This window comes from Piliocolobus tephrosceles, chromosome 17 (assembly GCF_002776525.5).
Source record: "Piliocolobus tephrosceles isolate RC106 chromosome 17, ASM277652v3, whole genome shotgun sequence".
Lineage (NCBI taxonomy): Eukaryota > Metazoa > Chordata > Mammalia > Primates > Cercopithecidae > Piliocolobus > Piliocolobus tephrosceles.
The window spans coordinates 21837202-21863803 of record NC_045450.1 but is presented as its reverse complement, the minus strand read 5'-3'; the positions used below and the strand labels follow the sequence as shown (position 1 = coordinate 21863803).

The following is a 26602-nucleotide window of genomic DNA, read 5'->3' as shown; positions in this document are numbered from 1 at the left end:
CATTTTACATTCCTTTTTTTCCAGATAAATTTGCCCTTCTTTGACTTCACTTTTGGATTGATGATAACATCTGCTTGGTTCACTCATGTAATTAAATAAAATGTTTAACATGTTCATTTCATAATTATGAGAATCATGACATACGTTTTTGGGAAAATTATCTTTTAATAAAATAAGCAAGTAAATAATATATCGATGGTGTACTGTGTGATGCAGAAAATGAAGCAGAGTGTTGAGGAATGCGGGACATGTTATTTTAGAAGTGTTCAGGAAACCAGGGAGGCGGAGGTTGCAGTGAGCTGAGATAGCGCCACTGCACTCCAGCCTGGGCGACAGAGCGAGACTCCATCAAAAAAAAGAAGTGTTCCGGGAAAACCCTTCTGTGAATAAAAATGCAAGCACATAGGCGGGGCGCAGTGGCTCAGGCCTGTAATCCCAGCACTTTGGGAGGGCGAAGCGGGCAGATCATGAGGTCAGTTCAAGACCAGCCTGGCCAACATAGTGAACTCTCGTCTCTAAAAATACAAAAAAATTAGCTGAGCGTGGTGGCACGCGCCAATAGTCCCAGCTACTCGGGAGGCTGAGGCAGGAGAATCTCTTGAACCCGGGAAGCAGAGGTTGCAGTGAGCCAAGATGGCGCCACTGCACTCCAGCCTAGGCAACAGAGTGAGAGACTCCATCTCGAAAAAGATAAAAAATAAAAAAAATGCAAGCACTGTGGAAGGTCAAGGTAAGAGGATCTTTTGTAGCCCAGGAGTTTGAGACGACCCAGGGCAACATGGTGAAATCCAGTATCTACCAAAAACACACAAATTAGCCAGGCGTGGTGGTACCCGCCCGTTGTCCCACCTCTTCCGGAGGCTGAGGCGGGAGGATCGCTTGAGCCCGGGAGGTGGAGGCTACAGTGAGCCGTGATCACGCCTTTGGACTCCAGCCTGAGTGGACAGAGCAATACCCCATCTCTTAAAAAATAAAAATGCTAAAAGAATTATTCACGTTCTGAAAATCAAATTTAACTGGGCGTCCTGTATTTTATCTAGCAACCGTATGCTGAGTGGTCTCAGAAGACCCGCCCTGGGTAGAGGGATCTGGGCTGAGATATATCCCGGCCCCCCCCCCCCCCGCGTGGAGGCGGGCCTGGGAAGTGGGCGTGGCACAAGCGGCTCCGCCCCGTCACGTGCCCTCCGCGCCTGCCGCGCAGTCAGCCCAGTAGAGCGCCAGGCGACTACGGCAGCTGAGGCGGCGGTGGCCGCGGCCGCGGCGTCGGGGCTGAGGCGATGGCGGCGACTGCGGTGGCGGCGGGCGCGGGGGCTGTGGCGGGAACCGAGTCGGCCCAGGGTCCCCCGGGCCCCGCAGCGGCGCTGGAGCTGTGGCTCAGTGAGTAGCCTGGCAGGCCCTCGGCGCGGCCGCTGCGTCGCACGTGAGGCCTCGCTTCCCGCCTCCCGGGGCGTTGCTTCTGGGCGGGCGGCCGCAGGGGAGGCTGGCGGCCGGGTAGGGGGTCTGGGCCCTGCGCGGTGGGGAGGATCGCCCAGGGGTCCCCGGAGAGAAGCCCCAACTATCCGCCGGGGCTGCGACCCCCGTCTGCGCTCTGCCCCTCCCCCTCCGCCCACCCCTCCCTTAGCCGCAGAACAGGACCAGGACCCCGACCCCGATACCAATGGCTACGTGACCTGCGCTTTCCCCTGCGCCAGGCACTGTGCTCACAGCGGCTCAGCCCTGCTTAATCCTCGTTCCCACCCCGAGCTGGCTTCTATTATTAACCCCACTAGGGAAGCGGGGACGTTGAGGCTTAAGGAGACGCAGTCGTGCAAGACACGCAATCTGTTTGGAGCTGAGAAAGATCTCTATCTGGCTACCGCGTCAAAAAGAGCTTTTTTACCTCTTGTGTTTACTTTGGCCAGACTTTTTTTTTAAACGCATATTCCCCCCCCCCCCCCCCCCGAGAGACGGGGTCTCATTATGTTACCCTGGTTAGGCTCAAACTCCTTGGCCGGAATTCTTCTGCATGTCTCTTGTAAGCTTCACAGTAATCTTAGGGGCTATTATTATCTCCTTTTTACCAATGAGGGATTGAGGATAAAGAGGATAAATAATATTCCCCTCGTACCCAGCCCTGCTAGGTGCCGGGAACACTGAGATGCATAACACAGGGTCCTTGCTCACAAAAACACTTTTTAGTGGGTACAGGCCGGTAGTCACATCACCTTACTAACGGGATTGGCGAGGAGGAGGAGGGCATTCGTTTCACCTGTTGTGGTAGAAGTTGGTTTACCTGGGGGTCGTCACAGCCGACCGCATTCCAGGCAGAAGAAACTGCATGTGCAAAAGCTGGGGACAAGAGAATGTGGAGCGCTTCGGGAACAAGTAGGTCAGTCCGCTGGAGTGCAAGGCGAAAGCGCAGGAATCCGGGAAAGGCTGCACGGCTAATTGGGGCGAGATCTTCATGAGCCTTGTGTGCTGCAGAAAGGAGTTTGTTTTTTACGAGGGCAGGGGAGCTGTTTGGGAGTTTTCAGCCAGAGAATCTGATCAAGGAAGCCTGTTAAAGGCGTCACTTGCAGCCATATGGTGCTAAATTGGGCGGAGAGGGTGAGACTTAAGGCAGGGAGAGCAGCTAAAAAGCTCTTTTGGTGGTGGTTGGGGGTCGCAGGAGGACTAAGGCAGTGGGGAGAGGGAGAAGTAATGAGCAGGCGCAGTCAGCAGCCGCGGTGCCTTGGAATGGAGACAGGGGACAAGGAGAAATCTAGGCTAGATCGCAGATTTCAGGCTCGAGGAACTGGTAAGTTACAGATGTCTGTCCTGTGAGGAGGAGCTGGTTTAGACAGAGAAGGTTGAGATGTGGAGTTTGAGGTGCTTGTGGCATAGTCAAAAAAGAGATGCCCTCTAGGCAGCTGGTTGGCACCGGAGAGGGCGAGTGTGGGATGTACCGTTTGGAAGTCTGGTTCATTGGCAGTCAGCTTGCGGGAGAAGCTTGTGTATATTAAGAGCAGAGGTTTGGAGAGAGAGCGTGGGGAGCCCCAGCATTGAAGAGGCAGATGGGAAGAGAAGACTGAAGGCTGAGCAGAAACAGGCAGGGGGAGACCTGCAGGGGCACCCACTGATAGCAGAGGAGGGATGTGGTTGTAAGGTAGTTTTGCTGCTTAAAAATGGGGTAGAATGAGGAAGGAGAAGAGGGAACTTTGAATTTGGTAACCAACCAGTTATTTAATGAGATGTCCTTGAGTTAAATAGTAGAGACAGAAGGTAGTAGTTTTAGGAGGTAATGGAGAACAGAAGGCTTAGACTGGAGTTGCAAAAAAAAGGACTGCTCATGCCTGTAATCCCAGCACTTTGGGAGGCCGAGGTGGCGCGATCCTTTGAGGCCAGGAGTTTAAAGACCCACCTGGGCAACAGGGTAAAACCCCGTCTCTACTAAAACACAAAAAATAGTCATGTGTGGTTGCACACACCTGTAATTCCAGCTACTTGGGAGGCTGAGGTGGGAAGATCGCTTGAACCTTTGGGGCAGAGGTTGTGGAAGTGGAGATGAGATTGCACCACGGACTCCAGCCTGGGCAACAAGGTGAGATTCTGTCTCAAAAACAAAAAATGTAGCCGGAGTAAGAGAAAGTAGCTGCCTCAGGTGGAGGAGATAAAAGGAGTGCTTGGGCTTGGAACTGCCCAAGGACACAGTTCTTCAACTCCAGCTTTTTTTGAAACAGAGTCTCACTCTGTTACCCAGGCTGGAGTGCAGTGGCACGATCTCAGCTCACTGCAGCTTGCCCCTCCTGGGTTCAAGCATTTTTTCCACATCAGCCTCCCCAGTTCTAGCTTTTTTAAAATTTTTATTTATTTTATTTAATTATTTATTTATTGAGATGGAGTCTCGCTCTGTTGCCCAGGCTGGAGTGCAATAGTGCCATTTTGGCTCACTGCAACCTCCGTCTCCTGGGTTCGAGCAATTCTTCTGCCTCAGCCTCCCGAGTAGCTGGGATTACGGGCACACGCCACCACAACGGGCTAATTTGTGTGTGTGTGTGTGTGTGTGTGTGTGTGTGTGTGTGTATGTGTGTGATGGAGTTTCATTCCTGTCCAGGCTAGGATACAATGGCATGATCTTGGCTTACTGCAGTGTCCACCTCCCAGGTTCAACAAGCGATTCCCCTGCCTCAGCCTCCCAAATAGCTGAGATTACAGGTGTTAGCCACCACATCTGGCTAAGTTTTGTATTTTTAGTAGTAATGGGGTTTCACCATGTTTGTCAGGCTGGTCTCGAACTCCTGACCTCAGGTGATCCACCTGCCTTGACCTCCCAAAGTGCTGGGATTACAGGCGTGAGCCACCATGCCCGGCCTAATTGATTTATTATTATTATGTTTTTTTTCATGGCATATACATTGTATTAAGCTCCAGCTTTTGGGGGCAATGTCCCAAAGTTGCTAGATCTTCCTGTTTTTCAGGAACGACTAGAACCTATATTCTTAAGTGAAATCTCTTGGTTTTTCAGAAGTTGGCGCCGACTTTGGACCATAATTTGGGGGAAGGCCAGGCAGAATAAATGTGTGGGGAGGGTGCAGCCAGTGGCCTCCTCAGCCGTTTTTCATGAGGCTTGAATGTAGAAGGAGGGAGAAAGGGTAGCAAGAAGGAATTTATGAGTAAAGGAGATTGTTTTAGAAGGAGGGGGGACATGTGAGCCCCCTTCATGTTGATGTTCCTTTGGGGAACTGCCCCTCCCCGATTCTGGGTCCAGTGTCCCATCCATTGCAGAGGGACCTGAAGGTGCTCAGAGCCAGAGCAAAAAGGGCGGACCTGGCCTTACAGAGAGGAAGGACACCTTTTGTTTTTCCGACTGTCTGGGGAAGGAGATCAAGATGATTGCACATGCAAACAAGTTTGTCAGTGCCACCATCGCCACCTGAGTATTAGGTGCTCAAGTGGAACAGGGGACTTGAGGAAGGTGAGGAAGCATGGGGGAGTGACTGGTGAGGCAAATCGAAGGGGGCCCACCCAGACAGATAGCTGGGTTTCTCAACCTTTGCATGAGTGACATCTTGGTCCTGATAATTCTGTGTTGGGGGGGCTGACCCGTGCACTATAGGATGTTTAGTGGCATCCCTGGCCTAAACCCACTGGATACCAAAGCTCACACCCTTCCTCCCAGTCATGACAGCCAAAAATGTCACTAGATACTGCCACGTTTCCCCAGGGTTGAGTGGGATGGGATCACTCCTACCCATCTCCCTGCTGCGATCCTGTGTTAGGACTGTGGAGTGCTGACTGGACATTAGGAATGCGGGTTGCAGTCTTCATGGCTGTATTTGTTGTTGTTGTTTTTCTTCTGGGAATAGGAGCAGAGAAGAAGTGAACGATGGGTTAAGCCAGATTTGTTGGGGATGACGGGGCATTGGTGCTGCAATGGAGGGATAAGGGGGTCGTGGGATTGATGGTATGGCCAAGACGCGGGTGTAGTTGAAGGCAAATGCGTGTGGGTCTGAGCTGGATGAAGTCACCAGGGGGTGGTGTTTGAGGAATGGCCAAGCTCAGGTCACTGGCCAAGCTCAGGTCCCTGCAAACAAAGCAGCTGTATCTTTAAGATGGGAAGAGAGTAATAAAACCTGTCCTTAGGGTTGTTGAAAGAATCAAAGACTTTAGTACACAGAAAGCACTTAAAATAGTGCCTTACTATGCTTGTAGTAAGTGCCCAAGAAGAGCCAGCTATTATTATCATTAGGCTTTTATAGCTGCAAGTAATCGAAACTAACTCATACCCATACTCACTTACCAAAAAAAGAAAAGTAAAGAAAGTCCCAGAGTAGGGGTAGGCTTAGTCCAGGAGCTCCATGGTTCACTTCTTTGATTGAATTTTCTCTGCTTTGCTCTTCTCCATACTACAATCCCAGCTGAATTCATTTCTTTTCTCCATTGATTTGCAAGAGTTATTGCTCTTCTGCCTGTCGGCTTGGGTTTTGTGTCCACCTTGGAGTCAGCATGACCCAGGGTCATGAAATATGAAGATGGCCAGACCTGGGGTGGGGTGGGGTGGGGTACAGTACCCAACCCAGAGCCAAGGGTGGGGAAGGTGAATGGGGGACCTAGAATTGAGGAGAGGGGTTGTTCCCAGAGGAATATCAGGAAGCTGTTACCAGAATCTCATGCCTTAAAAATACAAACAGCAGCCCCTGTGCATTCTGTCATTCGGTTCTGCAGCCTTTTTTTCCACTTCATGTATTTTGGTCATTGTTCCACATGACTGCAGATGTAGTCACCTTGTTCTTTTAAATGAAAAGCCTTAGACGCCCTGTTGTATGGGTGTCCTAGGATTCCTTTAACGGGGTCCCTGTTGGTGGACATCTTAGGTGTTGCTAGCCTTGCGCTATTAAAAACAGGACTCCTCTTGGACTCTGGGATTCTAGCTCTGGTAGTGCTGCCAGGGAGGCCATGGCTTAGTAAAAGTTGGGTGCTCAGTAAATCTGTTTCTTCCTTCCACTTGGAATGATGTGTAGGACATTCCCATGCTGGGTCTTGGAGGTTTTCACACGTGCTGAATTGGACGATTGCCGGACTCTTGGGGTCCACATGTTCCTCCTGGGGAAGGAGTCCCCCTGCAGCGTGGACTGCTGAAGGATTGCATTCTGCTTCTTGGGGTGACCGCTTCCCCACAGCATTGGGGCTCCCCTTGCTAGCACAGGCAGCTGCTGGTGCCAGAGTCATGACCCCAGTTGGTTGGCAGCTGACTTGGAATGGTTTGGCTTCTGAATTAGTCAATCTTAGATGAGCCATTTCACTCACAGCTGGAGGTCTCAGCTGTTTTCTTAACACCTCTGGCCCTGTAGCACGCTTGAAATGAATCATACAAACACTGCTTTTAGTGAGGAAATACATGGCAGCAGTGTTATTTCTCAGCACCCCTCTGTCCTGCTCAAGTGCCAGCTGTAAATAAACCACCTTGGAGTCTGGGATAGCCCAAAACAGAGAAGGCATCCTTTGAATTTCTCCCTGGCCATGCCCTGTCTGGCCCCTAGCTAGTCCTTGGAGCAGATTGGTATCAAACCGACCTGCAGGGGTTGCTGTGGCCTGGTCAGACCCAGCTGCTGGCCCCCTGGGGGTCATTTTTTGGATCTGTGCAAGTCCTCTGAAATAGTTTGTGCAGGCTGGGATTATGTGTTTAGGGGCCCAGTTATTTCAGACTGAGATAGCCATCTCCCCGTGTTATCAGTATGTCCAGCCAGCTGGCCAAACACTGTCTAGCAAAAGAAGAATCATTCATTCAGTAGGTACCTGCCAGCAACTCTTCTAGGTGCTGGAGCCTATGAGAGTGAATGAGACAGGCCTCCTTTTTGCCTTCAAGGAGTTTATGAGCACAAAGATCAAGCTGGCTTCCAAGAGAGGCCCTAAATTTGTCAAGGAACTGAAGACCTCACCCTGAGAGTGGTTAGAAACACATCCAGGCTGTGGAGCTGGACCAGCCTGCAACTGAATTTTTGTTTCTGCCATTCCCTTGCTTTGTGGCTGGGTAGGTTTCGTCATCTGTAAAATGGTGTAGATGTTTGTGCCACCCTGGATTCTGAGGACATCTGGCATGGTACCTGGCCCATAGTCGGTACTTTTTCTTTTTCTTTCTTTTTTTTTTTGAGACAGAGTTTTGTTCTTGTTCAGGCTACAGTGCAATGGCGTGATCTCGGCTCACTGCAACCTCCGCCTCCTGGGTTCAAGCAGTTCTGCTTTAGCCTCCCAAGTAGCTGGGACAACAGGTATGCAGCACCACGCCTGGCTAATTTTGTATTTTTAGTAGAGATGGGGTTTCTCCATGTTGGTCAGGCTGGTCTTGAACTCCCAACCTCAGGTGATCTGCCCACCTCAGCCTCCCAAAATGCTGGGATTACAGGCATGAGCCACCATGCCTGGCCTCATAGTAGGTACTTTTTAAAATGACAATGATCACCGTGACTTTTGAGCCATGATAAATCTTTTTGTTTTCTTCCCCGTCGCAGGAGAATCCATTTTCCTTTTATTCATTATGCAGTGGGCTAAAGTGCAGGGCACGAAGGCTTTTACACAAAATTTTAAGTTTTTATGTATAGGTTTTCATGGAAATTTAAACATTTAACAGTGATAGGGATAATAACCCATCATAAGTACATTATCACTAGGTTTCAGCAACTCTTTATTTTGCCATTTATTTTCAACTATCAATCCAAATATTCTAGAAGTATTTTAAATCAAATCTACAATATCATTAATTTTGGAAAAAAGTAACTATATCTGACAAGTAAAGATAAAAAAGAAAATATCATTATCACAACTAATACAATTTTTAATATATAAAATAGATAAAATTGTGTATTCACCAAAGAGTAGACTCTACAACCACTGAAGGCTTTGCATTAAATGTTTTGACATGGTTCATCTAATATTTCATCTTCAGACAGAAAAAATCAATACATGAAAATATTTAATTACATATAAAGGGCCATCGACTATGGTTGGAGGAGGAAATTGCAAATCAACAGTGGGATATTCCAAACCACTGTATTGTGAAAGGAAACGCAAGAAAGAAAATAGGAATTCCTATTGTTCCCGATGAAAGGAAAGGTAACTCCTAGAGAGCCACTCCCTCACTTTGCCATATTCAGATGTCTAGAACAAGGCACAGGTCTGGCCATATCCAAGGAAAGGTGAGGATTCAGGGCATAACAAAAGATAGCAGAGATCTTGGGGTGTCTTAGGATTCTGTCCCCCACATCCACCCTTGCACAAAAACTTAACCTAACATCTCACATTGGTGGGGATCTGGTGGTCTTGTAAGAAAAAAAGAAAGTCTCAGAAAATGTTTCCCTTGTAGACTCTGGGGCAGTTGATCCTCAGCACTTTCTATTTTGGAAGCCAGAAAATTCTTTTTTGATTGAGAAGGGGGGCAGTCTTGTGCACCATAGGTGCACAAGATGTTCCATCTGCTCCCATTGTTGACTGCATGTCAGTGGGTGCCACCAGTTATTAAAACCAGAAATATCTGGGCAAACTTCTTCAGGATGCAGAAGCTGCTCCCGTGAGAACCACTGCTCCTCTCCATATGTGAACAGACTGACAGATGCAGGCAGCACCAGCAATCTCTTGAACCACTGAGGTGCACTGGAAAATGTGAGTCGCAGTGTGTCCCTGTGTTAGAATTATTAAGAGGCTTTTGTTTTGTTGGCAAGTGCTGAGACCATGCAGTGCACCATGACAATATTAGCTGGGAAAATGATCTTTTCATAAAGTTTTGAACCCAGATGTTCCTCCTTTGTTGTTTTCCTGGAACTGGGTAAATTCAGTTTTCACTTCCATAGCTCCCCTAACAATCCCAAGGCCAGGTCTTTTACTGCTTCCCTAGGTGGTATGACCATTATCAGCCTGGGGGAAGATGAGCTGATTTCATCTCTTATCGGCCTGGGGGAAGATCAGCTGATTTCATCTCTTCCTTTATAACCATGACATGGGGGCCTCATTTCACATGCACAGATTCCCTCCAAAGACTAGATGAGCAGGCCTGAGCCACCCTGGTGCTTGGAGTAGTGACAGCCTTGCCCCGATGCCACTCTCTCTTCCCACCATTGTTGAGTTTTGGGCCATCATGCATTCAGTGCCTCAGTGGACAGAGAACCAAACCCAGGTGCTCTCACAAATCTGGAGCCAATTAAAGTTTTTTGGACTCCAGCTCAGCTCAGACCACTGGCACCTGCTTGAGACTGTGGGTGACTGTGGACTCTGAGCAGGGATGTGCTGTGTCCATGTGACACTCCTTCTCCCCAACAGTTGTTCAAGAAGGTGGTGCCCTAGGAATGCCATCTGAACCCAGTGGAACAAGAAGGGCAGAAAGCACCTGGCACCCACTGTTCATACCACTGTCATCCAGTTCCACAATGTGGCTAACGTGAAGATGTTTCCTCTAGATGAAAATCTAAACAACAACAACAAAAAAAGAAAATCCTAATTTTGTTGTTTCTTTCAGCAGAAGTGATATTTTCTAGTCTTTACAGTTGAGAAGTTCAGGATTTTATAACGTTAATTTCTCTCTTTAAGATGGCATTAGTGCACCGAATACCAATGAAATTCATGCTGATAGCCCTTGTCATAGCAGTGGCATGTCGATGCAAGTCTTTGTATTCACACGGTGGTGACACAGCCTCCAGTTCCCGTGCTTTATCTTTGTGAAGAAAACTAAATAGAAAATACAGGTCATGGTCATTTGCCAAGGCATGCAGGTCGAAGTAATATTTTGTATAAACACTGGCAGACACAGGAATATTAAACTCAAGTGGCTCCAAAAAACACTTCTCCATCTTGCTCATGTTCTCAACTGCCATGTCCTTGGGATTCTGGCTGTCATCCACACTCCACAGACCACGAGTTCTCCAAATCTTGGAGGCAAGAAACATGGCTCCGAGGACAAACTTTTTCCAATTGGTAGGACAAAGATCGATGTTAGCATTAAAAGTCATTGAATGTACACCAAAGCTATGACTGCACATGGAGCTGTTTTATGACTTGAAAAAGAGTACAGAAATATCTGAAAGTACAGTTGCGTTTGGGATCATGCTCGAAGGATTTGCCTGGAAACTTCTCTTGTGAAAGTAGATATATTGGCTTGTCAAAAATTGCCACAGATCTATTTGCGTATCTGTGTTTTATATTGTAATATATTGCCGAAGTCACACTTTCTAATGTGTGTCTAAGATCAGGCTGGCTGACTGCTATTATCTAGCAGTATGGTGGAACAAGAGCTGTATTTTCTATCAAGATGCCATGGAGGTATATAATATATGTGAGAGCTCCTCCTCTTTTCCTGCACACTGTTTTGATATTTTCTCAAAAAGTGTGTGCTTTCCCTTGGATGGTCAGAAGCAAAATATTTGGGCATCTCCTGGTCGCTGATGTGCTGCAGGTCATGGCCCTCACAGGCTCCTAAATCTGGCTAGGTAGGCTTCACAGCAGTGGGGTGTGGCCCGCCTCCATGATGTTATAGCTGCAGGGCGGTTCCGCCCACCGCACCCAGCACTGGCTTTGCTTGGGGCTGGCATTGGGGAGCAGCATGTTCCATCTGTTGCACCTCTGCTCCTCTCTGCCTTGGCCTGCACCTTTGCTTGATGCTGCCTCTTAGATGTCAGCACTGCAGAACAGCTCCCCAGAACCCCTGTGCTGGCCCCGCTTGGGGCTGGCATTGGGAAACAGCATGTTCCATCTGCTGTGCCTCTGCTCCTCTCTGCCTTGGCCTGCACCTCTGCTTGCCACCACCTCATAGATGTCAGAGCCGCAGTACAGCTCCGCAGACCCCCTGGGCAGACCCTGCCTGGGGCTGGCGTTGGCACACAAGCAACAGCTCAGCGTGTTCCCCATGAGGCAGCTGGGCTCCTGGCTCCTCTCCTCTCCCGCAACTTGGGCCTTCCCTTGCTTCCAAGTCTGCAGAGCTCAGCACTTCCACCTCTTCCCAGCAAAGGCACGCTGGCAGGGCCAGCCCCTGGCTATGGGGCTGCACCCCACCAGCAGCCCGCACCCCGCCTCATCCGCCTCCCCTGAGCTGACTTGTCTACAAGGGTCCCTTGGGAACCTGTTTGGTTTCTTTAGAATGGGTCTAGATGCAGCAAGCCTGAGAGCTGTGATTGCGGAGAAGAGAGCGCACAGAGGGAGCTCCTCCTCCTTCCACTGCTTCCCACCTACTGAAGGAGGTTGCTCTGCCAACAGCCAGAGCTCCCTCCTGGTTCCCAGGAACCAATCAGGCCCAGAGTCCCCTCCACGCGCCCTCGCCCCCATTGTGATGTGAGAGCCTAGGCACGTGGCTCACCAGGCCCCGCCCTGCTGGTGGCCCAGCCCCTACCTTTCAATTGCTGGCTGCTGGGAGCTTTCAGGTTTCTCCAATGTGAGGAACATCTTACAGTTTCAACAAACGAAGAGGCCTATGTAAAAGAAAACTAAGCCAGGCACGGTGGCTCACATCTGTAATCCTAACACTTTGGGAGGCTGAGGCGGGTGGATCACAAGGTCAGGAGATCGAGACTATCCTGGCTAACATGGTGAAACCCTGTCCCTACTCAGGTGGTATGCCTGCCTTGGCCTCTCAAAGTGCTGGGGTTACTGATAAATCTTGATTGAGTCCTCATGATACAAGTTCTAGCAAATAAGAAAGAAACCTTACATTTTGTAAATTATTTTGCTGTTTGGCCTTGGTTAAGAGTTTGAAACGTAATTTAACCTCAGAGATTTTTTCTTTCTTTAAGAAAGCTGGTGTCAGCTGGGCATGGTGGCTCACGCCTGTAACCCCAGCACTTTGGGAGGCCGAGGTGGGCGGATCACGAGGTCAGTAGTTAGAGACTAGCCTGGCCAATATAGTGAAACCACGTCTCTACTAAAAATACAAAAAATTAGCCAGGCGTGGTGGCAGGGACTTCTAATCCTAGCTACTCGGGAGGCTGAGGCAGGAGAATCACTTGAACCCGGGCGGTGGAGGTTGCAGGGAGCCAAGATGGTGCCACTGCACACCAGCCCGAGTGACAGAGCGAGACTCCATATTAAAAAAAAAAAAAAAAAAGCTGGTGCCCATCAGTGCTATGTCTCTTTCACTTGGCAGCCAGAGAGGAGTGGGAAGGCTGGATTCTGTGAGGGGAGTTTGGGTCATGCCTCCTGTTCTTTCCCCGCCTCCTCCCCCTGTTCTCTCCCTGCCTCTCCTGTTCTCTCCCTCCAGGTCGATCACATGCGAGGTCAGAATTCTTTTGAAGTGTCAACTTTGACCTTGTAGTGAACTGAAACAGAAGCTTAAATGGTATAGACTTTAGGTGATTCAGACATAGTCGCTGAGAATCACTGGTTTAAATAATTTATTTGATGAGTTTCTATTTTGTACCTATGGCTAAGGCACTGTAAAGAAGATATGGTTTCTACCCTCAAGGTTTCATTCTGTCTAGGTAGGACAAGGCATGTGTACATATTACAGTAAAAGCCAGAGACTGTACATAATAATGAACAATTATCCTTTATAGACCTCTTACTGCATGCTGCTGTACTAAGCATTTTAGACGCCTTCTCCTTTAAATCATATGACAGTCCCATGAGGAAGGTACTATTTTCCCTATTTCATTTTTTCATTTGGAAAGATGGGGCCTCACTATGTTGCCCAGGTTTGTCATGAACTCCTGGGCTCAGGCGATCCTCTTACCTTAGCCTCCCAAAGTTCTGGGATTACAGGCATGAGACACTGTGCCCAGACTGTTTTTATTATTATTTTTGAGACAGGGTCTCATTTTGTCCTCTCAGGCTGGAGTGCAGTGGCACAATCATAGGTCATTGCAGCCTCGACCTCCTGGGCTCAGGTGATCCTCCTGAGTAGCCAGGACTGCAGGTGTGTACCACCATGCCTGGCCTTTTTTTTTTTTTTTGGAGACGGAGTCTCGCCCTGTTGCCCAGGCTGGAGTGCAGTGTCGCGATCTCAGCTCACTGCAACTTCCGCCTCCTGGGTTCAAGCGATTCTCCTGCCTAACCCTACTGAGTAACTGGGACTACAGATGCATGCCACCATGCCCAGCTAATTATTTGTATTTTGGTAAAGACAGGGTTTCGCTGTGTTGCCCAGACTGATCTCCAAGTCCTGAGTTCAGGCAATCCGCCCTCCTCGGCCTGCCAAAGTGCTAGGATTAAGGCGTGAGCCACTGTGCCCAGCTGTCTAATTTTTTTAAAAAATTTCTGTGGAGATTGGGTCTCGTTGTGTTGCTCTGGCTGGTCTCGACCTTCTAGGCTCAAGCAGTCCTCCTGTCTTGGCTTCCCAGAGTGCTGGGATCATAGGCATAAGCTCCAGTGCCTAGCCCTATTTTATTTTATAGTTGAGGAACTGAGGCTCAGAGAGTCCAAGTACCTGTGACTAATAAGGGGTGTAGCTGGAGATCCCTATCGGAGAAGGGGCAGATAAAATTCTGTTCAGAGGAGGAGGAAACAGCTTTTGTTTTATGGGGATGGGAGATAAAAAGATCAGAGAAGTCTTTAGGGTGGAATGTGAATTGGTACTCAAGGGTAGATAGGATTTTAAGATACAGAACATAGGGAGAGGGCTTTGAGGGAGTGGGGAGGAGAAAATAGGAATCACGGATCCTTCCCTCGCCCTTGTGTTCTCTCTTCACTTAGAATGGAGTCAGTGGGCAGGAAGATGGTAATTACCTGTTTGATGACTCTCCCTATCTGGATACCTGACTTCCACATGACATAAATGTGACTGCAGTCAGGAAAAGTTCAACTCTGTGCTGTATTGAGTAATCAGAGGGAGAGGCAGGGGGGCTGTTGTAGCGGGAGGGAGTTTTCTGCAGGAGCTGGAAGTTCAGACGGGTCTGTAAGAATATGGATAGGGCACTGAGAGGCACAGAGCAGACACTCTGGCCAGGAGAATAACAGTATCAGAAGTACTGCCCCAAGAAGCAACACGTCATTTCTAGAGCCTGAAAGAGCTGCTCTGTCAGAACTAGTATAGTTTCTCATCAGAACAGCTGGTCAGGCCAGGACTGGATGGCCAGAGGGGAATTGGAAGGGTTGTTGTTTTGTTTTTTTGTTTTTGAGACAAGGCCTTACTCTGCCGCCCAGGTTGGAGTACAGTGGTGTGATCTTGGCTCACTGCAGCCTCAGCCTCCCAGGCTCAAGCAGTCTTTCCACTTCAGCTTCCTGAGTAGCTGTGACTGCAGTCACATGTCACCACGCCCAGCTAATTTTTTTTTTTTTTTCTGAGATGGAGTCTCGCTCTGTTGCCCATGCTGAGTGCAGTGGTGCCATCTCAGCTCACTGCAACCTCCACCTCCCGGGTTCAAGCAATTTTCCTGCCTCAGCCACCTGAGTAGCTGGGATTACAGGAACACTCCACCACGCCCAGCTAATTTTTGTATTTTTAGTAGACACAGGGTTTCACTATGTTGGCAAGGCTGGTCTCAAACTCCTGAATTCAGGTGATCTACCTGCCTCGGCTTCCCAAAGTGCTGGGATTACAGGCGTGCACCATCGTGCCTGGTCGTAATTTTTTTAAATGTTAGTAGATACGTGATTTCCCCATGTTGCCCATGCTGGTCTCAAACTCCTGGGCTCAAGTGATGCACCTCAGTCCCATGAGGTGCTGGGATTACAGGTGTGAGCCACCGCGCTGCCATTAGAAGTTTTATGAACGGGCAGGATTGTATTCCTTCTGGTAGCGTATTCCTTCTGGTAGCGTATTCTTGTCTTCCTGTTACTCAGTTGAGACACTTCCAGGGGGCCTCTCCTCTATCTCCACTGGTTGCAGGCCAGGTGGGGGCATCCCAACTCGGGTGTGAAGACAACACCCGGGCCAACCTCTGCATTAAAAGTGAAGCTGCTTTCAGGGGAATAACTTGTCAGGTAATTTTTTTTTGAGACAAAGGCTCCCTCTGTCTCCCAGGCTGGAGTGCAGTGGTGTGATCTCGGCTCACTGCAGCCTACGCCTCCCAAGTTCAAGTGATTCTCCTGCCTCAGCCTCCCAAATAGCTGGGATTACAGGCATGTATCACCACGCCGGCTAATTTTTTTGTATTTTTAGCAAAGACAGGATTTCATCATGTTGGTCAGGCTAGTCTCAAACTCCTGACCTCAAATGATTCCCCCACCTCAGCCTCCCAAAATGCAGGAATTACACGCATGAGCCACTGTGCCCAGCCAGCTTGTTCTTTAATTTGCTGGTTCATTCAATCAGCAAATATTCAGTAAGGGCATATTATTTGCCCAACGCTGTGCTGGATGGTGGTGGGCAGCGCAGGCACAATTCTTCTCCTTCCAGCTGTCTGCCCACTGGTCCAATCCTGTAGATCTGTGATAAGACAGCCCTTGGCCACCGTGTGTATGGGGAGGGGTGTAAATTTCTTCTTATTATGCATTCTCTAACTTTATTATGTATTTGACAGACAAAGCCACAGACCCAAGCATGTCGGAACAGGATTGGTCAGCTATCCAGAATTTCTGTGAGGAGGTGAACACTGACCCCAATGGGTAAGGTGACTTACACATAGTTGACCCTGGGGGCACCCCACACTGAGTGTAGGCCTTTGTCTCTCAAGACTGTTTTAGGGTTAAGCTCTCTAGGCAAGGCTTGGTGGCTCATGCCTGTAATCACAGCATTTTGGGAGACCAAGGCAGGAGGATCGCTTGAGCCCAGGAGTTTGAGACCAGCCTGGGTGACAGAGCGAGACCCTGTCTCAAAAAAATAGAAATACAGTCAGGCCGGCATTCATGCTCTCATTTTCCCCCACAATCCTGAGAACGTTATTTTTCTAAAATTAGCAAATTCATGTGGGGGAAAAAAAAAACACAAGATAGCTCATTTACAACTAGCAGTTATTAATTTTAAATAGTGTTATAAAACACTAATGCTGAGGAGAACTCTGAATGTTACTGATAGAATATAGACACGTTACCTAATTAAAAGAGATCTGTGTGTTCTCCACCATTTAAATGTAATCTTAAGAAAAAGGAAAGGGGGAAGGTTTTATTGAATTCTGTTTCTGTAGCATCTGGATAGGACCTGAAGACTCAGAATCAAGTGAGTCATCCAGATGTTTTGTTTTTGTTTTGTTTTGTTTTCTTTTTTTTATTTTTTCTTGAGACAGAGTCTCACTCTGTCACCCAGGCTGGAGTGCAATGGCGTGATCTCAGCTCACTGCAACCTCCACCTCCTGGGTTGAAGCGATTCTCCTGCATCAGCCTCCTGAGTAGCTGGGATTACAGGCACGTGCCACCACACCTGGCTAATTTTTGTATTTTTTTTAGTGGAGATTGGGTTTCACCATTTTTGCCAGGCTGGTCTCAAACTCCTGACCTCAGGTGATCTACCTGCCCTGGCCTCCCAAAGTGCTGGGATTACAGGCATGAGCCACTGTGCCTGGCCCATCCAGATGTTTAATCTGTGTGGTGTCGCATATTTGGCCAGTTTGAACCCAGAGTTTGATCGCACTTTCTGCTCTAGCATTTCCTGGGCATTTATCACAGCCATGCAGGGCCTGTGCTGCTCTGGCTATGCATGGGACTGGGCTGGGAATAGAAGCTTGGAGTTTGGGGGCTGGGGGTTGGCTGAGGGGAGGGCAGTATGCCCTGGGCAGGAGGAGGACCTTGCGTGCTGTAGGTGCAACCAGGGTGGGTGGGAGGTGTCCCTCTCCAGGGCCCCTGCGTGGGCTATTTGTCAGGCACGCTCCACCTCTGCTTTTGGACACCAGCCCCTGGAAGAAAAGTGGCTTTACTGAGTATGCTTAGCCACTTGGGTTAGTTTCTTATTGCGTGCCCAGAGTCTAGATCTTTTTGTTTCCCTATAGCCCCACACATGCGCCCTGGCTACTGGCCCACAAGATCCAGTCTCCGCAAGAAAAGGAAGCTCTTTATGCCTTAACGGTGAGTTGGGCTTACCTTGTAGCCTAAGCTTTCCTGTACTTGTGCTATAGAGAGCTGAGAGGCACTTTGCTTCCACCCAGATCCTTTCCGTTGGGGCAGGGAGCCTCCTCTGAGAGGTTCACCTTCACAGCAGGTTGGAGGAGGGAGTTCTGGGCCAGGGTCCCCACCCTTCTTCTCTTTCTCGTCTGTTTTTTTCAGGGCAGCATTGAGTCTACTGTGGGAGAAGGAAAGGAAGGTTTTATTTCATTTGCCCTTCTTAGACCAGGGCTGGCAAGTTCATGTGCCCTGTCTAAAGAAGGCAGCTCTAGCACAGGGCCCGCTGACTGTTGGCAGGTATGAGTATAGGCTCAGGATTGCTAGTTTAGGTCTTTGTATATGTTTGAGAGTTTAGATGTTGGTGACTAATTTGCAGTGTTGAAAGCCACAGTATGGACCAGAGGAGGGGTCTGCAGGCCCAGCTTGCCTCTTGAGTGCCAAGGGGTGACATCTGGCTGGTCTTGGGCACTGGATACTGGATTTCTGCCTCTGGGGAGGAGTTGCTTCTTGAGCCACTTTCACTCTCAAAAGGTCTCCTTAAAGGTGGGGTGACCTCAGGGTTTGACATATACCACTAAGCTCTTTCCTGGGCATAAACCTCAGGCAGTTATAGCAAGATTGAACAGGGGACATTTTTTTCTTGATCTGAAAAAGTCTTCTTCATCAAAACTTCAGTGTCCTCATAGGCTTGAGGCAGGGTTAGCCGTGGTTCCAGCGCAGTCTCCAGCAAGTGGTTACCAGCCTGGAGGGGAGCCTGGGACCACTGGCTTTCCACCTTCTCACGGGGGTCCTTTGTCTGTGCAGGTGCTGGAGATGTGCATGAACCACTGTGGGGAGAAGTTCCACAGCGAGGTGGCCAAATTTCGTTTCCTGAATGAACTGATCAAAGTGTTGTCCCCAAAGGTGAGTACCTGGGCTTGGCTCTGCCCACTGTGCCACACCTACGCCTGCCGTCAAACTCCTGGTGCCCTCCTCAGGCCAGAGGCAGGCCCACACATGGACAAAACCTGCTCCTGCCTGTGAAAGTGCTCTTCTCTCCAAGCTCTAGGAAGAGGCTCTGCTCATCAGCTGACCCGTGCCCCTCACTGTTAGCGTTTTCACATTTCCCCTGTAAGAAGGCCATGGAGACATGTGGCCTAGAGGAGATGAGGAACTCCAGCTTGGAGGCACAGGTTCCTGGTAGAGACAGTGAGAGATCCCAGGGGTGGCCTGAAGTTATCCTATCACCTCCTGCCTTGTCCTCTGCACCTGTCTTCCTGGCCCCTGTCTTAGCTCAGCCAGTCTCAGGTAACCAACATTGAGCCCTGCCTTGCTGTGTTCCCACAACAGTGCTGACACTGACTGTGGGTCCCACAGTTCATTTCAGTTCTGACGCTTCTCAGAGCTGCATGCTACCCGGACCCCACGCGGTGAGGGCTCAGTGCTGCTTAGGCTTCCCGTGTTTCAGCTGCCAGCCGTGAGTCTCATGTGTCCTCAAACTGCTACACTTCTGCATCCCCAGCTGCAGATTCAGGGGTTCCCATGAACGCCCCCCCATCCCGCCGCCGCCCCAGATTCCATAATTCCCTAGAATGATTCACATATACAGGAAAGCACTATACTTTGTATCTCTGTTTTATTATAAAGGATACAAATGGAAGCAATGCATAGGCAAGGTCTTGGTGTGGCAAGAGGGGACAGATCTGCTGTCCCTCTCCTGGACTCTGAGCTTGCCATCCTCCCATCGTAGGTTCATCTGAGAGATTCTCTGAGCTTCCTTGTTTCAGTGTTTTTTCTTTCTTTTTTTTTTTTTTTACACATCCTTGCTGGCTTGATCTACCTCTAGGTTTTATTACCGAGGCATGATCGGTCAAATCACTGGCCACATAGTTGAACTCAATCTCTAGTTCACACCCCCCTGCCTGCCCCTGCCACCTCTGTTGGTGGGGATGTGAGGGCACGGGTCAGGGGATGGGGCTGAAAGTTTCAGCCCTCTGATCACAGGGTTGATCTCTTTGGAGTGGCCAGCCCTTGAAACTCTCTAGGCACTCACTGTAAGTCATTAGTGAAAACTCAGGTGCGCCCTGTGAGTATGTCTCTTGAATAACAAGACACTCTTGTGACTCAGGAAATTCTGAGGATTTTTGAAGTTCTGTGCCAGGAACTGAAGCAAAGACCAAGTTTTATTATTATTATTATTATTTTTTTTTTTTTTTTTGAGACAGAGTCTTGCTCTGTTGCCCAGGCTGGAGTGCAGTGGCCGGATCTCAGCTCACTGCAAGCTCCGCCTCCCGGGTTTACGCCATTCTCCTGCCTCAGCCTCCGGAGTAGCTGGGACTACAGGTGCCCGCCACCTCGCCTGGCTAGTTTTTTTGTATTTTTAGTAGAGATGGGGTTTCACCGTGTTAGCCAGGATGGTCTCGATCTCCTGACCTCGTGATCCGCCCGTCTCGGCCTCCCAAAGTGCTGGGATTACAGGCGTGAGCCACCGCGCCCGGCCCCAAGTTTTATTATTATGTTCTTGTCTGAGGCAAAAAAATGACTGTCCCCAGTGGTGTAGAACAGGCTCTGACCTAGGCCTCTGCATGGTGGGGTTTAGTGTGAGTATTGTGGAGATCAATTCCTTGAATCCCAGGAAGGACTCCAGGGCTAGGTGCCAGATGGGGTGGCCTCTAGTCTCTCCTCACACTCATACCATTCCTGGGTGCTCGTGTCTCTGGGCGTCAGCAGCTACCTCTTCAGTTAAAGTGTCGGTCTCCCAAGTCTCTTCCAGCTCTAGAATTCTCTTTCCTTTTTACTTACAGTACCTGGGGTCTTGGGCCACAGCAAAAGTTAAAGGAAGAGTCATTGAAATACTCTTTAGTTGGACAGTCTGGTTTCCGGAAGACATCAAGATCCGAGATGCCTATCAGATGCTGAAGAAACAAGGTCTGACTTGCGTTACTGTGTCATATTTCCTCTTGTCTCGGCCTGTATCTTCCTGTTTTTTCGTCTGCCTTATAATTTTTGTTGAAAGCTGGACTTCTTATGTAGGACCATAGACACTGAGATAGAGTTTTGATTTTTTTTTTTTTACGCAATAAATCTTTTATCTACTTACCTTTAAAAGCCATAGTGCAAACCTAGAAAGGTGATGTAAGGCTTGCTTTTTTCCCTGTTGCCTGGATCATAGGAAACCACAGCATGAGAAAGGTACCTATGTCACTAAAGTGACCTACAAGCTACCTATGTCACTAAAGCACTTATTTGTCTTTTAAAATTCTTGGTTGCTTAAAAACTAACCTTTTCTTTTTTTTTTTTTTTTGAGACAAGGTGTTGCCCCATCACCTAGGCTGGAGCACAGTGGTGGAGTCATGGCTCACTGCAGCCTCGACCTCCTGGACTCCAACCATTCTCCTGGTTTAGCCTCCCACGTAGCTGGGACTACAGACGTGTGCCACCATACCCAGATGATTTATTCACTTATTATTCTCCCACCTGCACCCCAACACACACAGACACACACACACTCTCCCTCCCTCTCTCTCTCTCTCTCTCTCTATTTCTGTTTCACTTGCTCTCTTACTTACACCAAATATTTTTATTTTTTGTAGAGACAAGGTCTTGCAGTGTTGCCCACGCTGGTCTCGAACTCCTGGGCTCAAATGATCCTCCCACCTCAGCCTCCCAGGCGTGAGCCGCCATGTCCATCTTTAACCTCTTTTCCTGAAATAGTGGAACCTTACTGTGAAGTACAGATAAATGCTACCTATGAGCCAGAGTGTGAAAAATACTCCTGTGATAAAAGTAACAACGTGCAGACAGATCTTTCAATACTTTTTTTTTTTTGAGACAGAGTCTTACTCTGTCACCCAGGCTGGACTGCAGTGGGACGAACTCCATTCACTGCAACCTCTGCCTCCTGGGTTCAAGCGATTCTCATGCCTCAGCTTCTCAAGTAGCTGGGATTATAGGCACCCGCCACCATGCCCGGCTAATTTTTGTATTTTTAGTAGAGATGGGATTTTACCGTGTTGCTCAGGCTGGTCTCAAACTCCCGACCTCAAATGATCCGCCTGCCTCAGCCTCCCAAAGTGCTCAGATTACAGGCGTGAGCCACTGTGCCCAGCCGTGGATTTATTTTTAATCGACACATACTTATACACATTTATTGGAGACAATGTGATATTTCGGTTCATGCATGCAATGTGTAGTGATCAAATCAGGGTAGTTGGCATATCCATCAGTGAGGTCAGGAGTTTTTAATCCCTGGAATTGGGTAGAGCTTTCCTTTTGGTAGGCAGGATTTGAACTGGGTGTGAGATTTGTTGTTGCTGTAGTGACATCAGATTTCAGATTCCTCTAGTGTGAGCCTGTGTTTAGGTTGGGGGCTAGTTTGTTAATTTTTTCAGGATCTGTTCTCTCAGCTGTAGGTCTTCACTTTGCACCTCAGAGAGAGCCTTTCTCCTTGTTCTTGCCACTCATAGCAGTAGACAGCTGTCCCTTGTCAGAGGGATAGGGTGGTGGGCAGGGCCAGTCTTTGTTCTGGTTCAGCCTGGTTCTTAGGCAGGCACTGCATCCTGGGTCTTGGTAGGATCTGTTTGTGATCCTGCCTCACCCCAGTGTAGATCTGGGCCCAGGACATAATTCCTGCTCCTCCTCCAAGGGTACTAGGGTTTGGTTTTGTTTTTTCTCCCCTATTTTTTCTCTAGCTGCAGTGGGTTCCACCAGTGCTCTAAGACTGCAACGTTTGTTCCTCTTCTCCCTGTAATCCTGCCTTCAGGCCTTCCCGCTATTTTTGTAAGCCTCTGGAGAAGAGCTTATTTTCTTTCTGTTGCAGCCTCCAGAAATTCTGTATTCTCTTGGCAGCTCACACTGGCTTGTAAACAATTTTAAAATAATTCTAGCTTAGTTGTTACTATTGGTATTGCCTTTTGTCAATCCTTGGAGGTTGTTTTTTTCCTTAGATTTCAGGTTACTTAGTTGTTGCCCTGTGATCTGACCTCTCTGATGGATTCAAGGAAGTTGCAGGCTGGGCATGGTGGCTCACACCTGTGATCCCAGCACTTTGGTAGTTTGAGGTGAGGAATCTCTTGAGGCCAGGAGTTTCAGACCAGCCTGGGCAACATAGCGAGACCCCATCTCTACAAAAATTTTTTTTTTAAATTAGCTGGGTGTGGTGGTGCCCACCTGTAGTCCCAGCTACTTGGAAGGCCAAGGTGGGAGGACTGCTTGAGCCCAGGAGTTTGAGGCTGCAGCAAGCCGTGATCACACCACTGCACTCTAGCCTGGGAGACAGGGCAAGAATCTGTCTCAAAAACAACAAAAATGTTGTGAATTTGCACACTTTCCAGTGTTTTGTTGTTGTCACAGTGGGGGTGATAGTTCCCACCCTTGTGTATCCTGTTTGTAAGATGGGAATCTGAATTTCTTTTTATATTGGGCTCTTAAAAAAAGGAACCCGGGTTCAGGATAGACTGTTGTTCCCTGTCACATGCACTCAGCATTTTCAGGAGCTTCATCAGGGACCCTCCAGATACTTTTGATCCCTGGGAGGTTATGTAGCTGGATAAACTGATCCATGTTTTTATAGCATAGGGCCCACAGACTGCAGGCCTTCAGGACTGGCTCTTCTCTGACATAGTTGGCTCTGATGTCCCGGCCACCATGATGGTCCCTTGGATTCTCCTAAGAGATGATGTAAAACTTCATTCATAAACTGGGTGTTGTCTTTGAAGGCTGTTGACAGTGCTTTCCTAGCATGGTATCAGGAACCAGGGGTTTCTGGACTTTATACTGGTTTCTGACTGAAGTTTCTGGGTACCATATTGGTGTCTTAACTTTGTAAATTGCATTTTTAGGAATTATAAAACAAGACCCTAAACTACCAGTGGATAAAATCTTACCCCCACCATCTCCTTGGCCCAAGAGCTCCATCTTTGATGCTGATGAAGAAAAGTCCAAGGTAAGGAACCAGACCTACATGGTGTCTGATCAGACCTTTTCCCTTAGGGACTGGGAATGCCCTTTGATGCTTGAATCAGAGTGTGAAGGGGGCCAGGTTACGTGGATTCTCCTCTCCAGACAGGCCGTTAGGAGTGAGGTAGCAGAAGATTTGGGTGCATTCTTTATGGATAAGCCGACTAATAAGGTGCTGGGCTCTTTGTGCCCTCTCCCTTTTCTGCACAGCCTTCCTTGGGGAAAGAAGGTGCAGAATGCTAGCTCGTGGGAAGTGTGGGTGATGGGTCATGTCCTGTAGGGGTGTGGTATTGGGGTGGGGACAGTGGAAGGACTTGCTGCTGTGTGTTGGTTCAGCTCTTTCTCAGTGCCAGTGAGCCCGGCCCTATCCATTTTCCATCCACTGTGAACTCCCCAAATCGTTGTTCCTTGGACATCAGTATCTAGAGGGACAAGAAGAGTAAGGTGGCCAAGACCCAGGGATAACTCTATGGTGCCTGTGAGTGGGGAGCCCTTTGGCCTTCTGCTGTCAGTGTTTTTGGTCATGACTGTTCTTGGTCAGTCACAGGTCTAGTTCACGGAGCGTCGGAAGGCTACACACTATGTACTCGTTTCTGCGTGGTATGGTCTGCCTGCCAACTGCACCCCGTCCCTATACCCACTCCTTGGGCCTAGATACTCTGTGGCCATCAGGTCCCTGTTGTTAGAATGAGCAAGACTAGTCTAGGCTCCGGGCCGCCTTTCTCCCTGGCTTTCCTCCTGTTTGGTGCCTTGGGTTTGCAGAGGATGGGAGGAGCTAGGAAGGAGGTATGGTGTGACTTCTGAGAAAGAATCCTGTGTTACCAGCCCTCATTATCCCCACCTGTCCTGCCATCCGTCCCATGAAGATTGAGTGACTTCTCTGTGCCAGGCATCCTGCTAGGCATTGGAAATGAAGAGATGAACAAGATCACCAGGGTCTGTTGCATCGTAAAGCACATGGTCCCAGGCAACTGCAGACCTAGCGCCCATTTGGGCCAGAGATTCCCTGTTGTTGGGGACTGGCCTGTGCACTGTAGGATGTTCACAGCATTCCCGACTCTACCCACGAGCTGCCAGTAGCACCCCCTCTCTAGTTGTGACAACCAAATTTCTCCAGACTTGGCCAGACATCCCCTGGGAGAAGTAATCCCCCACATCCCCCTATCCCACTGAAAACCAGTGGCGGACTGGGCACAGCATCTCATCCCTGTAATCCCAGCACTTTGGGAGGCCGAGGCAGGCAGATCACGAGGTCAAGAGATTGGACCACCCTGGCCAACATGGTGAAACCCCGTCTCTACTAAAAACACAAAAATTAGCTGGGCATGGTGGCACGTGCCTGTAGTCCCAGCTACTTGGAAGGCTGAGGCAGGAGAATGGTGTGAACCTGGGAGGCAGAGGTTGTAGTGAGTCAAGATCACGCCACTGCACTCCAGCCTGACAACAGAGCAAGACCCGGTCTCAAAAAAAAAAAAAAAAAAAAAAAAAAAAAAAAAACAGTGGTGTATTGGGATAGTCAGAGTGCCTGCATCATCGTGTCCTTGGGACCGTTTGGTGAGACAGTGCCTGTGAAATGTGTGCGCTGTTGTTAGTGTTAACTCCTCCGTAGCTGCTGCTTCTGCTCTGGGCCTGAGGGAGTTGTGGTCTCACCTACTCTTCCTGTTCACTCTCTCCAGCTTCTGACAAGGCTTCTAAAGAGCAACCACCCTGAGGACCTTCAGGCTGCAAACCGGTTAATCAAGAATTTGGTCAAGGAGGTGGGCATTCTTCCAGTTGGTTCAGTAGAAGCAGCATTTGACAGAGGCTGAAAGACAGTGCACATGAGCCTATGCTTGAGGGGTAGAGGAATGGTTACCTGGGAGAAAGAGTGGCTCCTAGCCCTGAACTCTGGGGAACGCCATAGGCTCCCTCAATTGGAAGCAGAAATCCCGCTGCTGTCGTACTTCTCAGCTGCTTTCATCCATGCTGCTCAAAGCATTTCCTAGACACCAGCTTCGATCCCAGCAACAGGTATTGGTACGGACAAAGTCCAGGTTTAGGAAACTGCTTTTCAGAGGGCTTGAGGCTGGTGGCACAGAGGCAGAGGTCACGGTCACCATTCCCCAAACTGCAGTTTCCTCCCCAGGAATTCTGGGCTTTTGAGTATTTTTTCACCCACTGTGTGAGCTCTCCCATGCACTTAACGTCCTGGTGACTCCCCTGAGCGAGCTTTCTCAATAGTGACTCTTTCCCAGGCTTCAGCCAGGGTTTCTGCTCCTTCACTCTCATCCTCTTCTTTTTCCCAAAAGGAGCAAGAAAAATCGGAGAAGGTGTCCAAGAGGGTCAGTGCGGTGGAGGAAGTGCGAAGCCATGTGAAGGTGCTGCAGGAGATGCTGAGCATGTACCGCAGGCCAGGGCAGGCCCTGCCCGACCAGGAGGCCCTGCAGGTAATCTTCAGGTGTAACACGGGGCTGCACGTGTTTACTAAAGGGAGTTCACAGTGCTTTCACCTGTATGCACCCATGAAGCCATCTCAGAGTCAAGATGGTAAACATATCTGACACCTCCCCAAATGTCCTTGTGCTGCTTTGTTCTCCCTTCCTCTCTCCGCTGCTCCCCAATCCCCGGGCAGCTACTGATTTGCTTTCTGTTCTGATTCGCTGACAACTCCCAGACTCTTGTATAAATGGAATGATGCAGTACATAACCCTCTATTTTTGCCTGGCTTCTCGATCTCACTCTAGATCCATTCACGTTGCTGTGTGTAGCAGTAGCTTGTTTCTTCTTATTGCCAGGTACTGTCCCGTCACCTGGATGTACCACAGCATGTACCTATTGATGGGCCTTGCGTTGTTTCCATCTTTGGGTGATTTTGAATCACGCTGCTATAAACAGTTGTGTACACGGGATTTTGTGTGAACATCTATTTTCATTTCTTGTGGGTAAATGTCTGGGATTACTAGGTCATATGCTAAGTATATATTTAACTTGTTAGGAAACAAAGTGGCTAAGCATCTTCCAGGGTGATTGCACCATTTTACAATCCTAACAGCAGCATATGCAAGTACTAGCTCCTCCACATCTTGAGATCTTAGTTTTTATACAGCATCTTTATTGAGATAATTAACATACCATAAAAGCAAACATCGTATCTACCTAGTTATAGAATATCTTAATCACCCCTAAAAGAAACCTTGTACCCATTAACAGTCGTTCCCCCTTTCCCAAACTCCCCTTTCCCCAGTCCCTGGCAACCACTAATCCACTTTCTGTCTCTCTGGAT

At 48.8% G+C, this 26602-nt stretch overlaps 1 protein-coding gene across 2 annotated transcripts in view; it reads left to right on the top strand.

Moving 5' to 3' along the window:
- Positions 1-1182: 1182 nt before the first annotated feature.
- Positions 1183-26602, top strand: part of GGA2 (golgi associated, gamma adaptin ear containing, ARF binding protein 2) — a 47187-nt gene continuing 21767 nt past the window's right edge. Inside the window, exons 1-9 of one of the 2 annotated variants that reach the window (XM_023189317.2) lie at positions 1260-1377; positions 9005-9114; positions 15891-15975; positions 17292-17367; positions 18208-18306; positions 20187-20310; positions 23223-23326; positions 25017-25097; positions 25629-25766. In XM_023189317.2, coding sequence (XP_023045085.1) covers positions 15911-15975; positions 17292-17367; positions 18208-18306; positions 20187-20310; positions 23223-23326; positions 25017-25097; positions 25629-25766 — 687 coding nt within the window. In that variant the 5' untranslated portion in view covers positions 1260-1377; positions 9005-9114; positions 15891-15910. Of the gene's footprint in view, positions 1378-9004; positions 9115-15890; positions 15976-17291; positions 17368-18207; positions 18307-20186; positions 20311-23222; positions 23327-25016; positions 25098-25628; positions 25767-26602 lie in introns of both variants that reach the window. The other variant, XM_023189316.2, reaches the window with a different exon arrangement.